This window comes from Danio rerio, chromosome 12 (genome assembly GCF_049306965.1).
Source record: "Danio rerio strain Tuebingen ecotype United States chromosome 12, GRCz12tu, whole genome shotgun sequence".
Classification (NCBI taxonomy): domain Eukaryota; kingdom Metazoa; phylum Chordata; class Actinopteri; order Cypriniformes; family Danionidae; genus Danio; species Danio rerio.
Genome location: NC_133187.1, coordinates 38,358,496 through 38,371,867, shown reverse-complemented (window position 1 = coordinate 38,371,867; position 13,372 = coordinate 38,358,496). Strand labels below are relative to the sequence as shown.

Here is a 13,372-nt window from a genome sequence, read left to right as displayed (position 1 = left end):
AATTACTGAATAAAAACTGAATAAATTCATATTTACATATTTACTCAAGTAAATAAATAGAATTAATAAAGGGCTAAAAATCTCTGCGGAAATCTGCGGAAAATCTGCGGAATTCTGTGCGCACAGATTCCGTGTGGGCCTACCAATAGGCTAATATCTCCACGAGCATTCACTCACCCACTACAGACTCCACCGTGTCGCTGGTGGGGTAGAAAGGCAGAGCGTTGGCGTTCATGCCTGAAGACGGGCCGGGTGGAGCAGGACTGGGTGGTGTGGCTGCCAAGCTGGAGGGGACACTGGAGGACATACTGAGAGGACTGCCAACCGGCAAAAACACCAACAGATCCTGAAAACACAGGACATTACATAAATCATGCAAGTTGCTTAGACTAATAGTGGTTATCATGAATGTCTGTTTTGAATCGTTGTGTTCAGTATACCTGTTTGCTGTGCATGGAGGAAACGTCTCTGCTGCGCTGCTCCATTGAAAAACATTTGTGTTTGGCCTGTAAGGAAGACATAAACATTGTATAATAATGAAAAGAAAATGATAATTTTGCTTTTTATGGAGTTTTACTGTTCAACACTTGAGGTCAGTATGATTATTTGAAAGACTATTAAAGGTCTCAAGAAATAAAAATGACGTTTTTTTAGATGCAAAAAATCAGTTTGTTAGTTTTAGGGATATCTATAAGCTGTTGTGCTACAAAACAGTGACTACATATGCTTTTATAAAATTTAAAACCAACATAAACATCACTTCCCAATAAATGAAAAAACAAAAAATGTTGATCCATGTCACCTCATACTTCAGTTTCTCATCAAATCTTGATGGATCAAATGTTCTCTAGTATTCAGCTTCCAGAAATGATCAGATGTGCTCCAACATTAGGCACATTCAAATTGAGACTGAAAACACATCTGTTTAGCTGTGCCTTTACTGAATGCACACTGCGCTACGTCCCAAAGATCATACTATTATGTTTTTCTTTTTCTTTTTAATTCTTTTATAACCTGTTTTACTCATTTTAATCTGTTTTTATAATCATTTTAATTGTTTGTTTTTTATGTTCTTAATATCGTCCTTTTTATTCTTGTTTATGTAAAGCACTTTGAATTGCCACTGTGTTTGAAATGTGCTATATAAATAAACTTGCCTTGCCTTGCCTAGTACAGTATCTGACATGCCCCACCCTTTCAAGATGCTTCTCATTTTCCTTTCATTTGATGCACTTGAGCTTAACCAATCTCAGCTTTGATAGCCAAACGCTATTGGGGACATTCTACCAGAAACTTCACTTATTAAAAAATGGCCTGGGCCTGACTTTTAAACTTGATGTCCTCAAAAAATCATACAAAACAAGCATAAAATCATACAATTCAATGATAGATTGAATCCTTGATCACTGTCAGCTTCTTCTCCATCAAATGATGTCACTTCCGAGTCATAGCCTTACATTTAATGCAAATATGAAAGGACTGACAGAAACATGGAGACAATTGTATTTATATTATATACATGTAGTATTTATTTCTAGAATTTATTGATAATTTCATGTTTTTAATCAAATGATGTGAAAAATAACAACTTGTTAATAACCACTTGCCATTTCTGAAGTTTATTTTTTCTAAATAACATAGTATAATATAGTTTTAACATTACAGAAGTATTAAAGCTGTAGGTTTAATTGGGCTGAGGACAAGGAGAATGACAGGGTCTGTACATTTGTAAAGTGTTTTTACAAAGGAAAATAAATCTAAGAACCAAATGAATGACAAATTCCTTTACATTTACATTTAGTCATTTAGCAGACGCTTTTATCCAAAGCGACTAACAAATGAGGACAAGGAAGCAATTTACACAACTATAAGAGCAACAATGAATAAGTGCTATGGGCAAGTTTCAGGTGTGTGAAGAAAGTGTAAGAAGCAAAACATTAGTAATTGTTTTTATATATATATTGTAGTTAGTGGAGGAGTCAGAGAGGGAATTGCATATTAGTCAGGAAAGTGGAGACTAAATAGTTGAGTTTTTAGTCGTTGACAGAACAACTCGCAGAAATCAAACATCAGTCCATTTCTGGGATGAAATATGTTTTATTCACTGTATTTACGTTTTTATTTCAGGAATAATGTACTTTTCTAGTAGAATGTCCCATTGGCTGTTTTTTAAAGGGGAGAAGCTACTCTTTGTCCCACCCTCTCTTCATTTTTTAGTTGGGATTATGTCAAATATCGAATAAAAATGCACACATTTTACAGCACTTCACAGGACTTTTAATGGTTTTATTGAGCAAGGACACATTAAAACGATCAATAAGAATAGTGGTGACATTTTTATAATTAAAAAGGGTTTCAAAATAACTTTTTATACACCAAATGATTTTGAATTATTAAATACTAAATCTACATATTAGACTGGTTTCAGTAGAATCATATAATCCAGGGGTCAGGAACCTTTTTTCAGCAAAGAGCCACTTTATTAGGTACGCCTGTCCAACTCCTTAATGCAAATTTGTTATTAGCTTACTGCATGGCAGCAACTCAATGCACTGAGGCATGTAGAAATGGTTAAGACGATAGATTATTTTATATTATAAATAATAGTTTTAAACAAAAACTTTATTTATGTCCAGGCACAACTCAAAAATAAACAAATATGAAGCATCACATGAAAAAAAGGAAAATTCATAGAATGTTTTACCTTTCGCTATTACCACTCAAGGATGTTGTTTGAATTTACATACATGAGAAAATTACCATAAAAATGCAAGTTGTTTGCTTATTATTGCCGTCGCAATTCAAGTTTATCCATAGTGCCGCACTCGCAGATTGGTTGAAACATCCTTTTATTGTTAACTGAGTTCTTATTCATTTTGCTCTAAAAAAAATGAAAAAAAGATTAATAATTGTATTTTCAATCGAAAACTGATTTCTAATGACGGTTATAATTTTTTTAACTGTTAAAAATTATTACTGAAGGGAGACAGCTGGAGAGCCACGTATATTTGGTCAAAGAGCCAGATGTGACTCGCGAGCCACAATGATATAATCCAAAAGAGAACATGGTGGGATAATGATGCTAAAAATGTCATCTATCAACAAAGAAATAAATTGCATTTGTAACAATTGTGGCCGATCAGACACATATTTATTTTGCTTTATTCAACAAATAATACCCAATTGACCTCTCCCAACCAGGAAAAGACTGGATAGTGAGTGTGTAACATAACACTAAGGCTACTATAACACGAAAGGGATGCACTCAGAAATGGACATACAGAGACCTGGTCAAACTTCTATATGGTCCTCACTTAAGACTGATGTTTTTAAACTTTTATTCTCTTTATGAGTAATCAGGTGTTTGCGACAAGTCTCTTGCTTTTATTAATATGATTTTAATACTTCTGCAATCAAAGTTTAACTTTAATACAGCTAAACAAGATCATAGATGGTTCATGTTTGATGTCCCTGCAAAGCTAATTTGATGTACTGAACGACTGTTTACATTTTATGTTAATATGTGTGCAACATATTAACATTTTAAGAAACATTTCTGCATTGGCTTACACCCAGACTGCTTATGCAAATCACCACACTTTGGAACAAAAGACTATTAATCGTGCCTCGGGGGAGTTAACTTCTCATTAGTCAACTCGGCTCTGGAGCGTCGGAACAAAACCATCCTTATAAAAGCTTGTAGTCTCAGGCCATCACCCAAAGGTGCTCAAGTTTAGTGAGAGAAAAACCAAAAGTCATAACCACTACAGTTTTGCCGCCTCAACTAAAAATCCAGATTCCACCCCTATCCAAGTCTCCCAAGGACAAAGAACTGACCACCAGCGAACCACATGCTCAACAAAGGGAGTTCTTCACATTACTCAAGTATTGTAAGTAACACTTCTAGATTACCACTGAACTGGTATAAACTAAATGTAACCCTAAAGAAACCATAGAAGGGTTAAATTGATTATTTTTGGTTCGCTTGGTTTGGTCTTACAAGGGTTTTCCATCATTACACTCTCTTAAACTCTTGGTTGTCTTCCTTTACTCTTCTCTAAAACTGTATGAATGCGTGTTTGTGTTAGATTATTCAATAAAGCTTCATTTTGTATAAAGAAAGGTGCCTGTGCAATTTTTAAGAATCTAATGTCTTAAACTTCGTTCTCGCTACCCTGCTTGAACATAAATGGGTTTTTATTTTTGATAGCAATAGCCATAAATGAAGTCCACTGTCTGTTCAAATGATCGCAGGGCAATTCGTTTGTTCGGATTTAAAGAGTCGATTCATTTGAAGCCCCGTTCAAATTACACTTCAATTCACATTGAGCTAATTCGCTACACATATTAAAATAGTCAAACAGAATTACAATCGACTAATTTACCATATTCTTGACCATATAAATGAGAAAAACAACTCTAAAATATTCAAACTGTTCCATATTTCCAGTGAATTAGAACAAACCAAAAACATAGCTTTTAAATATTTTAAGATTACTTGCTTTGGAAATCAATTTTTAAACTCCCAGGTTTTCAAGAGTTTTCTAACCAAGGTTTTCAAATATGCAAAGTACTGCTGCAATACCTGGTCTTCCCTTTCAAATCCTGGAGCTTTCCCATAACCCCCCTCTGCTCCAGGACTGGCATCGAGACTGCAGGAGTCATCAAACAGCCCCCTTCCCAGCATGCCCTCCTCCGTTAATGTGCTCGGGCCGCTGTGACTGAAGTCCTCAAAAGCAGCAGAGAGAGGAGGAGAACTGCACCCGTCACCGACACTCACTTCTGTCAAGCAAAACATCAAGACATACAATCATGTTCAACTCCACATTTCATTTCAATAGTATCATACATGGCAGTAGATATTAAATATACAATGATAGGTGTAGTGCAGGTAGAGTTAGTGTAAATGTAACAGCAAAAATGTAACCTTACTTTCTAAATGGGCAAAAGCACAGAACGGCCCTCTGGGACAGTTTCCACTCTGCTGAATGTCATTGCATTTGGTGGATTTGTAAATCTATGAAAGAAAATGGTATTATTAGGAAGTACATACGGTATTTAAGGTTCTGCTTGATATTTAAAAGTACTGTTAAATGTGATGAAATTTAGTTGGGTCTTGAGTGTTTTTTTTTCCCCTTTATAATGATTTCTATAACAGTGTGGGGATTTCAAATGTGAAGTATTTATCTGGTGCTCAAATCCGATTGGCTGCTAGCCGTGAGATATTAAAGCAATATCAGCACTCGTACAGCCTCTTCAGTCTCTTGTGTATAACTCCTTCCACACTAGGACTAAAGAGGGACTAAACAACTCACTACAGTTTGACAAATATTGCAGCTGTTGGACAACATAATATACTTTTAAGGGCTTTTTGAGTCGAGAGTGTAGTTGTTTAGATTGCAACTATGCAGTTTATTTATAAAGGATAGCGCCTATTTTAAATATTTATGATTTCAGAGATTCAGCATGTTGGCGGCCATTAGCCTGTCATACTGAGCAACCATGGTTGACGTTTCGCCACAAGATGGCGACAGAGACAGCATAATACGTCCTTAGGGGAGGAAAATCTTGGTAAATTTCAAACTACAACTGATCAGAACATTATAAAACAGGTAAGTGACTTTCTAAGTCGATCTCTCTCTCTTTTGTATGTTGTAGTGCTGTATTTATACCATAGTAATTTAGTAGTGTTTGTTTTGTTTTTGCTTTTTCAGGGTTAATTATTGTGATATGCTGATTGCAACAAAGCCTAATGATAAATCTATGTAGACTGATGGCATTTCATGCTGTTCAGCCCTATAATCTTACATTTAAAATGTGAACAAAATCACCTGTTTTGTCATTATGCAGGAGAATCATTTAATTGTTAGCTCTCAAGTAACTTTGGTAAATAAGCAACGATTTCTGCTATTCTGACCGTCAGTTGCAGATGTTAATGAATGACAAAAGTAGAAAGTAGTTCCTGATACAAAAAGAAGTTTTGAGACTCCCCGCTTGAGTTTCCTTTTTATATACACATTTATGCCTGTCTAACTGTTGTATAAATGCAATATCACATGAGTAGCAGTAGCAACGACCTTGATATATATATATTATAACTAACATAAGTGCAAAGCTCCAAAATATTTAATCAGGTAAAATAATATAAGTTTTAAAATTGTGTAAATCATAAATAACTGTAAGAGTCATGTACAGCAATATCCGAAAATCATGTGAATCAAGTGTAAAGCCTAGAAACCACAAAAGAACAAAAAGATAAAAAAATGTTTCTAGTTTTAGTAGCTTTAGTTCATCCCATAGTGAAAAATATTAATTGAGCATGCTGAAATCAACTGTTTCAGCAAACAACACATTTATTTTAAGCTATGAACATTTTATGTTTTAGAGTTTGATTTATTTTATTTTGAACAAAAAACCCATACACAAAACAATTCTGTACGCAAAACACATTTTGTCAAGACGGAATGGAGCTGGATGAAGCTTATTATTTTCCCCACACCATTACCATATCATTCAACTTATTTCTTCTTTTTTTTACATGAGAGATATTTCATCCTTTTTGCATCTTTTACATATTATATGTTCAATTCCCCATTTGTACATTTCCTTTTTCATAACACACACCAAAAGTTTTAGTCAACCAAAATATCTATACGCCAGGTTGAAGATCTAACATTTTTAATGAAAAAATGCCATTTTATACCAGCTTTATCAATCACTACTAGAATAGCAAAGCAACATCACCAATCAATAACCTAAAAAATTAACCACTTAAGCCGAAGGGCCAAACAAAATAGCATCCCTAATGAGAATCACAAGCATTGCATAATCCAATAGCCACAGTTTTATTTGATTAAACCCATAAGTGCTCAAGAACACAGATGTGGCTGTTCTAGCAGTAAACGCTGATGTTGAGCAGAGTGGAGCTGCATTAGACAGAGAGTGAAGTACCTCCGGGTGGAACTGCTGTTCTGTGCGTGTGTGGCAGTACTGACAGCCTTCTCCACCCTCACATTTACTAGGATCGCCCCATTCATCACTGTGCTTCACCGAGGGACACGGCAGCGCTCTTTAAAAACACACACACAAACACACACACAGAAATACATAAATAATGTGTCACATAATTATTATTAGTGCTGTCAAACAGATTAATTACAATAAATTAATCATTTGACAGTTCTAATGGACCACAAGACTGTTATGATGCATTTTTCAAAACAAAATAGGAACAAATAGCACTGTAAAAAATTATTTGTGGCACTCTCCCATTCACTGCACTCTAAGTTTACCCAACTATTATGACTTCCGCTGCTAAAAAACCCGTAAATGTGAAAGCGTCCATTATTAGGCTGTCAATGTTAACATATTAATGTTGGAAATTAATTTCATCTTTTTGCAACCAATTTTTAAATAATTTTACACAAGCAATGAGCATTATTTACTGAAATTTCATCAACATAACTTGTCACCGGGCTAATTAGGTGGACATATTTCTATTTAACCCCTCAGCCCAATTTCACTTCTGTTGTGATCAGATCTCAGATCAGATTTTCCACTGCACAGCACGGCACGAGTGTCTTCAGTTCAGTTTCCGCATTTCCACTGCAGTTTAGCACCGCTTATAGTGGGTTGAACTATTGCTATAGTTGCACATCCTTCACTGCAGTGACACCATCATTTTAATTCCGGGTCGTCCCATCCAGATTTTCCTGAACTACCAATGAGAGGAACATCTGGACCTCTCCTACTGACCACAGTGCTGCCATTTCAGGTGTTTAGATGTGTGAACCAACAATACATCTAAGACTACTGCTGACTATGTAAATATAGCTAGCATGGTGTTTCATAAAAAAAGTTAAGTCAACTCAAATAGCACAGCTTTTGTTTTGTAGTTTTTTTATATATATAAAAGAGTGAAAAAAAAAAAAATAAATAAATATATATATATATATATATATATATATATATATATATAAACTACAAAACAAAAGCTGTGCTATTTGAGTTGACTCAACTTAAGTCAAGTCAAGCGCATCTTTGGTTAAAAGCTGATTCAACTGTGCAGCAAGTTGCCTTACAATTGTAAGTATGATTCTTTCTGACCAATCACTGATGGAACGCAGTGGAAAAACACCCTATGTAACCTTATGTTTTACTTTGCAACTACCAATAGGCTAATTTACAATATTTCTAAGTGAAAATTTGACCTAAACATCATTTTAATGTTTTTTTTCCCTCTCTGTCAACTCCATTTGATAATGTAGCTTATTTTCTGGAACATCGAGTATTAAACAGACCTGTATTTGTGCTTGTGAGGGCTCCGTCTGCGGTCTTTGCTGTTGTGATAGTAGGGACATGCGTAGCCCTGACGGCACAGGCGAGGAGGTTTTTTGCAAAGCTCAGTCTTATAGTGAGAGAGCACAAAACTGTTATCTGAAATAAACAAATGAAAAGCATGACACACTAATACAAAAGCGTTTTCAAGTTGTGTGTGTGTATGTGTGTGAAGAGGCTGATTTCACCTTGCCAGCGTGGATCTTCACTCAGGATCTTTTCTATGAGTGCAGTGCTGGCCACAACTCCAGACTGGCCTTCTCCAGACGAGCCCTCAGTCAACCCAGTAGTGGCCTGGGCTTCTAATACCTGGACCTCTCTGATCAGAACAAAAATCAATACAGATATCACATGGTAGATGGTAAGGTTTAAAATAATACTTTTGTACAGCAACAATGCTTTAAATCAATAAAAAGTGACTTAGCAAAGAGATCAATTAAATTTGAACGCTGTTCTGTTAAAACTGCCGTTTATAAAAGATAACTGAAAATAATATTAAGTAAAATTATTTTAATGATAATTATTTGAAATATTTATGAGGTTACAAATCAGAAGGATCACATGAAAAAAACACTAAACATATTTTATTATAGTTTAAATTTACACAAAGATACAAACAAGCAGTTCAGACATAATAAACAAAACAACAATAGGCACATAATTTAAAAGAGAGCATTGACCCTATAAATAATTCCGCCAAGTAAAAAGATGCTGCCACAGTTGACCATACTAAACAGGACTAAAAACAAGACAGTTGGTCCCCTCAGGAGGGGATTTATGCTTTAAACAATCTAGAAAATAAATCTCTCTTTAATTTACACTTAAATACTTTCAGTGCTAAAGCCATTTTTAATTCTAGCTGCAGCGCGTTCTAAAGGCGAGGACCGGCTACAGAGAATGCACGTTTGCCCCTGCTTTTTTTGGGACTTTTAATTGAAACTGATCAGCGGAGCGCAAGAGTCTAGATGGAGTGTAGGCCACAATCAGTTGAGATAAATAATGGGGGCCCAGGCCATGTAAGGCTTTGTACACAAAAAAAAAAGGATTTTAAATTTGATTCTTTGTCTCAAGGGTAACCAATATGGCCAAAATGGGAGCAACATGTACATATTTCAGGCTTTTTGTTAAAATCTAGCTGCAGCGTTTTGCAGGAGATCGATCTGAGACTTAGGCAGCTCAAAATACAGAGTTGCAATAGTTTAACAGGGAGGTTATAAGCACTTGTATAGCAATTTCTAGAGAATGCAAATTGAGGGAGGACTTCCTTTTAATAAGAAGGAGAAGTTAGTAAAAGCTATTAAAATATGTTTATTAAATATTAAGTTCTAATCTAACAAAACACCCAGGTTACATAAACGGGGTGATCTAAACTCCACTAAGTTGCCTAACCTGGGGTGTTTATAATCCGACAAATCATTTGGCCCAAATATAACCTCTGTTTTTTCCTCATTTAAAAATAAAAAAATCTCGGAAAGCCATGCTTTTACCTCCTCCAGGCACAGTGACAGGACATTTACGACAGAGGAGCAATTTCCTTCTTATATTTTGGCCTAAATAAACACAATATTGCTGAGAATATGCTTTTATTGATCCAAAATTGATGCATTTTTCTAAAAAAAAAGGACATGACTAGCATACTAGACTAGTATGAATTAGCATGTTACTAGCATGATTCTAGCATTAATTAGCATGTTACTAGCATGGTTCTAGCATGAACTGGCATGTTACTAGCATGATTCTAGCATGAATTAACATGTTTCTAGCACTAAATCTAGCATGAATTAGCATGCTACTAGCATGATTCAAGATTGAATTGGCATGTTACTAGCATAATTCTAGCATGAATTAGCATGTTACTAGCATGTTACTAGCATGACTCTAGCATGAATTAACATGTTACTAGCATGATTCAGCATGTTACTAGCATTACTCTAGCATGAATTAGCATGTTATTAGCATGATTCTAGCATGAATTAACTTGTTTCTAGCATGATTCCAGCATGAACTGGCATGTTACTAGCATAATTCTAGCATGAATTTGCATGTTACTAGCATGTTACTAGCATGACTCTAGCATGAATTAACATGTTACAAGCATGATTCAGCATGAATTAGCATGTTACTAGCATGACTCTAGCATGAATTAGCATGTTATTAGCATGATTCTAGCATGAATTAACTTGTTTCTAGCATGATTCCAGCATGAACTGGCATGTTACTAGCATGATTCTAGCATGAATTAACATGTTTCTAGCACTAAATCTAGCATGAATTAGCATGCTACTAGCATGATTCAAGGTTGAATTGGCATGTTACTAGCATAATTCTAGCATGAATTAGCATGTTACTAGCATGTTACTAGCATGACTCTAGCATGAATTAAAATGTTTCTAGCATGAATCTAGCATGAATTAGCATGCTACTAGCATGATTCTAGCATGAATTAGCATGTTACAAGCATGATTCTAGCATGAATTTACATGTTTCTAGCATGATTCAGCATAAATTAGCATGTTACTAGCATGACTCTAGCATGAATTAGCATGTTACTAGCATGATTCTAGCATGAATTAGCATGCTACTAGCATGATTCTAGATTGAATTAGCATGTTACTAGTACGATTCTAACATGAATTAGCATGTTACTAGCATGTTACTAGAATGATTCTAGCATGAATTTGCATGTTACTAGCATGATTCTAGCATAAATTAAAATGTTTCTAGCATGAATCTAGCATGAATTAGCATGTTACTAGCAAGGTTCTAGCATGACTTAGTATGTTACTAGCATGATTCTAGCATGAATTGGCATGATATTAACATGATTCTAGAATGAATTAACATGTTTCTAGCACTGAATCTAGCATGAATGAGCATGTTATTAGCATGATTCTAGCATGAATTAACATGTTTCTAGCATGATTCTAGCATAAATTAGCATGTTATTAGCATGATTTGGTGCAAAACGTTAATAAGAAGTTTTCATACTCAGATGAAATACTGCTCTGAAGACCAGCTACACACCTGATGTCATATACAGGGCTTCTGAGGTCATGTGACCCATGAGCAAAGGCACAGTGAGGGCCGTTTTTACTGCAGTGCCCCTTTCCATCAGTCTCGTGGATACAGGAGCCGGTCTTATAGTAGCGCAGGTGATACCGCCTCTCTGTGTCTCCAGCTGTTCTGTGTAGAAATGGACACCTGCCAATAGACACATATTTTGAAGAGGTTATAAACTGAGGAATCAAAATTAGCTTGCTCTTTTGACATATAAGAGGTTTCTGTACAATTAAAAACATCCTATAGGTTTCAAAACATTCATGTTGGCATTTTTGTCCACCATTGGCTGTTCAGCTCCACCCACTGATTCAGGAATTCAGTAGGTAGAGAGAGGCGAATGAATGCAGGTCTATGTAGAAACTAAATGATGAAATGAAGACAACATAACCCACAAAACTGCAGTATTTGTACAGCGTCCATCTGATCCCAACATTAAAAAAGTAGTAGATAAACTTAATTTTTTAAATAAAAAGTTTCCGAACCACATCAGTAAAGGGATGCAACGATTAACCGATTTCACTATTAACCGCAATTTAATTCGTCACGGTTAATTAATCGTAAAGGCTTCTCAACTTCGTGTTTTTGAACGGAACAAAACTGCAGCAACTAAACATAGTTATGCCAACTTTGCGCTAGTTTGTGCACCGAGACTAATAACCATGCACACTGGACTGATTATGACTGAGGCTGCCTAAGGCAAGCTCATTCAAGTTTGTTATTACGAATGGAGGGACACGCACGCAACACATTCACGCTTTTCTGGCGCACCTAGTTGAGATGACAGGAGGTTTTTGTGACCGCGGGAACTGCCTACGGCTGAAGTTTTAGGAAGAAGCTATGGAAAGTACACAGGTTTGCAAACTCACTTAAACACACTTACAAATAATGGCACAGATGAGAGCAATCATGTGGCGAGTGTTGATCTGCCAGCCAAGATTAATCAAGTGTTTTCGGTGAGAGGGCTGAAAGACTGAGTGTGAGCAGTGCATGGTTTTTTGGGGTCTATGTTAACAGATTAGAGCTTTCATACTGTACGCAAAAGCAGCGTGTCAGAACGAGGCGTAAGCATCACTAAAGCAGCAGTGCCGTGATAGTTTTGGCACTGGGTCTATTTTTGCCATGCTGCACATGCTCATTTAAGGTGACAATGCATTAATAATGACCAAGAACACATTGAATGAAAGTAAAAAGTAGCACTCCAAACGATTGCCTAAACTAGATTCCTACACCATAGGCTAGACTACGCTACAATAAAACTACCAATTTCATGCTGCAAACAAGTTAAACCAGTGTAATATATCACTATACCTCCCTCGTAATACTCATTTGTAATTTTATTACTAATGTCCTTGACCAGCAAATCAGAGTAGTCCGCTGACCAGCGGTTTTGGTTTGGTTTTCAGAGCAGCTGCAAACTCCAGTAATAAATAGCACTTATTAGTGCAACGTGCGGGGTTGGACAGTTCCACTTTTGTGCGGAGGGGCACTTTAATTTTGATTGGCAAACTTACAATAGCTAAAGTGTTCTGTTAATCATCAACATTAAATTACATTCATATTCCGCCTTACACCTGTTACATGTTTTCAATGCATTTTTGTTTCTTTGCTGCCATCTCCGTGTTCTCTGGCTTCTATTTTTAAAAATGTATTTATTATCTGTTTTTTTGTTCTGTCTCTGTTATTCTGTTGCATTGTAGAAACTCTGTCACGAAAGCAAATTCCTCGTATGTGTGAACATACCTGGCAATAAAGCTCTATCTGATTCTGATTCATAGTAGGATAAACAAGCACTGTGGAAGTAAATGATTACAATTATCTTTAAAATATCTTCTTTTAGGTTCAGCAGACAACAAAAACTCATAAAGGGTGAGAAAATAGTACATATAATTTTCTTTTTTTGGTGTGAACTATCCCTTTAAATCTGTAACCAGAAACTGACACATGTAGTGCAGTCTGAACGTGTCAAGTGTGTGTG

The 13,372-nt window shown here is 35.8% G+C and overlaps 1 protein-coding gene across 1 annotated transcript in view; it reads right to left on the bottom strand.

Annotated features, from left to right (window-relative positions):
- unk (unk zinc finger) overlaps window positions 1–13,372 on the bottom strand; it is a 30,355-nt gene that overhangs the window by 12,433 nt on the left and 4,550 nt on the right. The window contains 8 exon segments of the mRNA NM_200236.2: window positions 178–346; window positions 441–506; window positions 4,586–4,782; window positions 4,933–5,017; window positions 6,952–7,069; window positions 8,301–8,436; window positions 8,526–8,656; window positions 11,362–11,538. Coding sequence (NP_956530.2) covers window positions 178–346; window positions 441–506; window positions 4,586–4,782; window positions 4,933–5,017; window positions 6,952–7,069; window positions 8,301–8,436; window positions 8,526–8,656; window positions 11,362–11,538 — 1,079 coding nt within the window.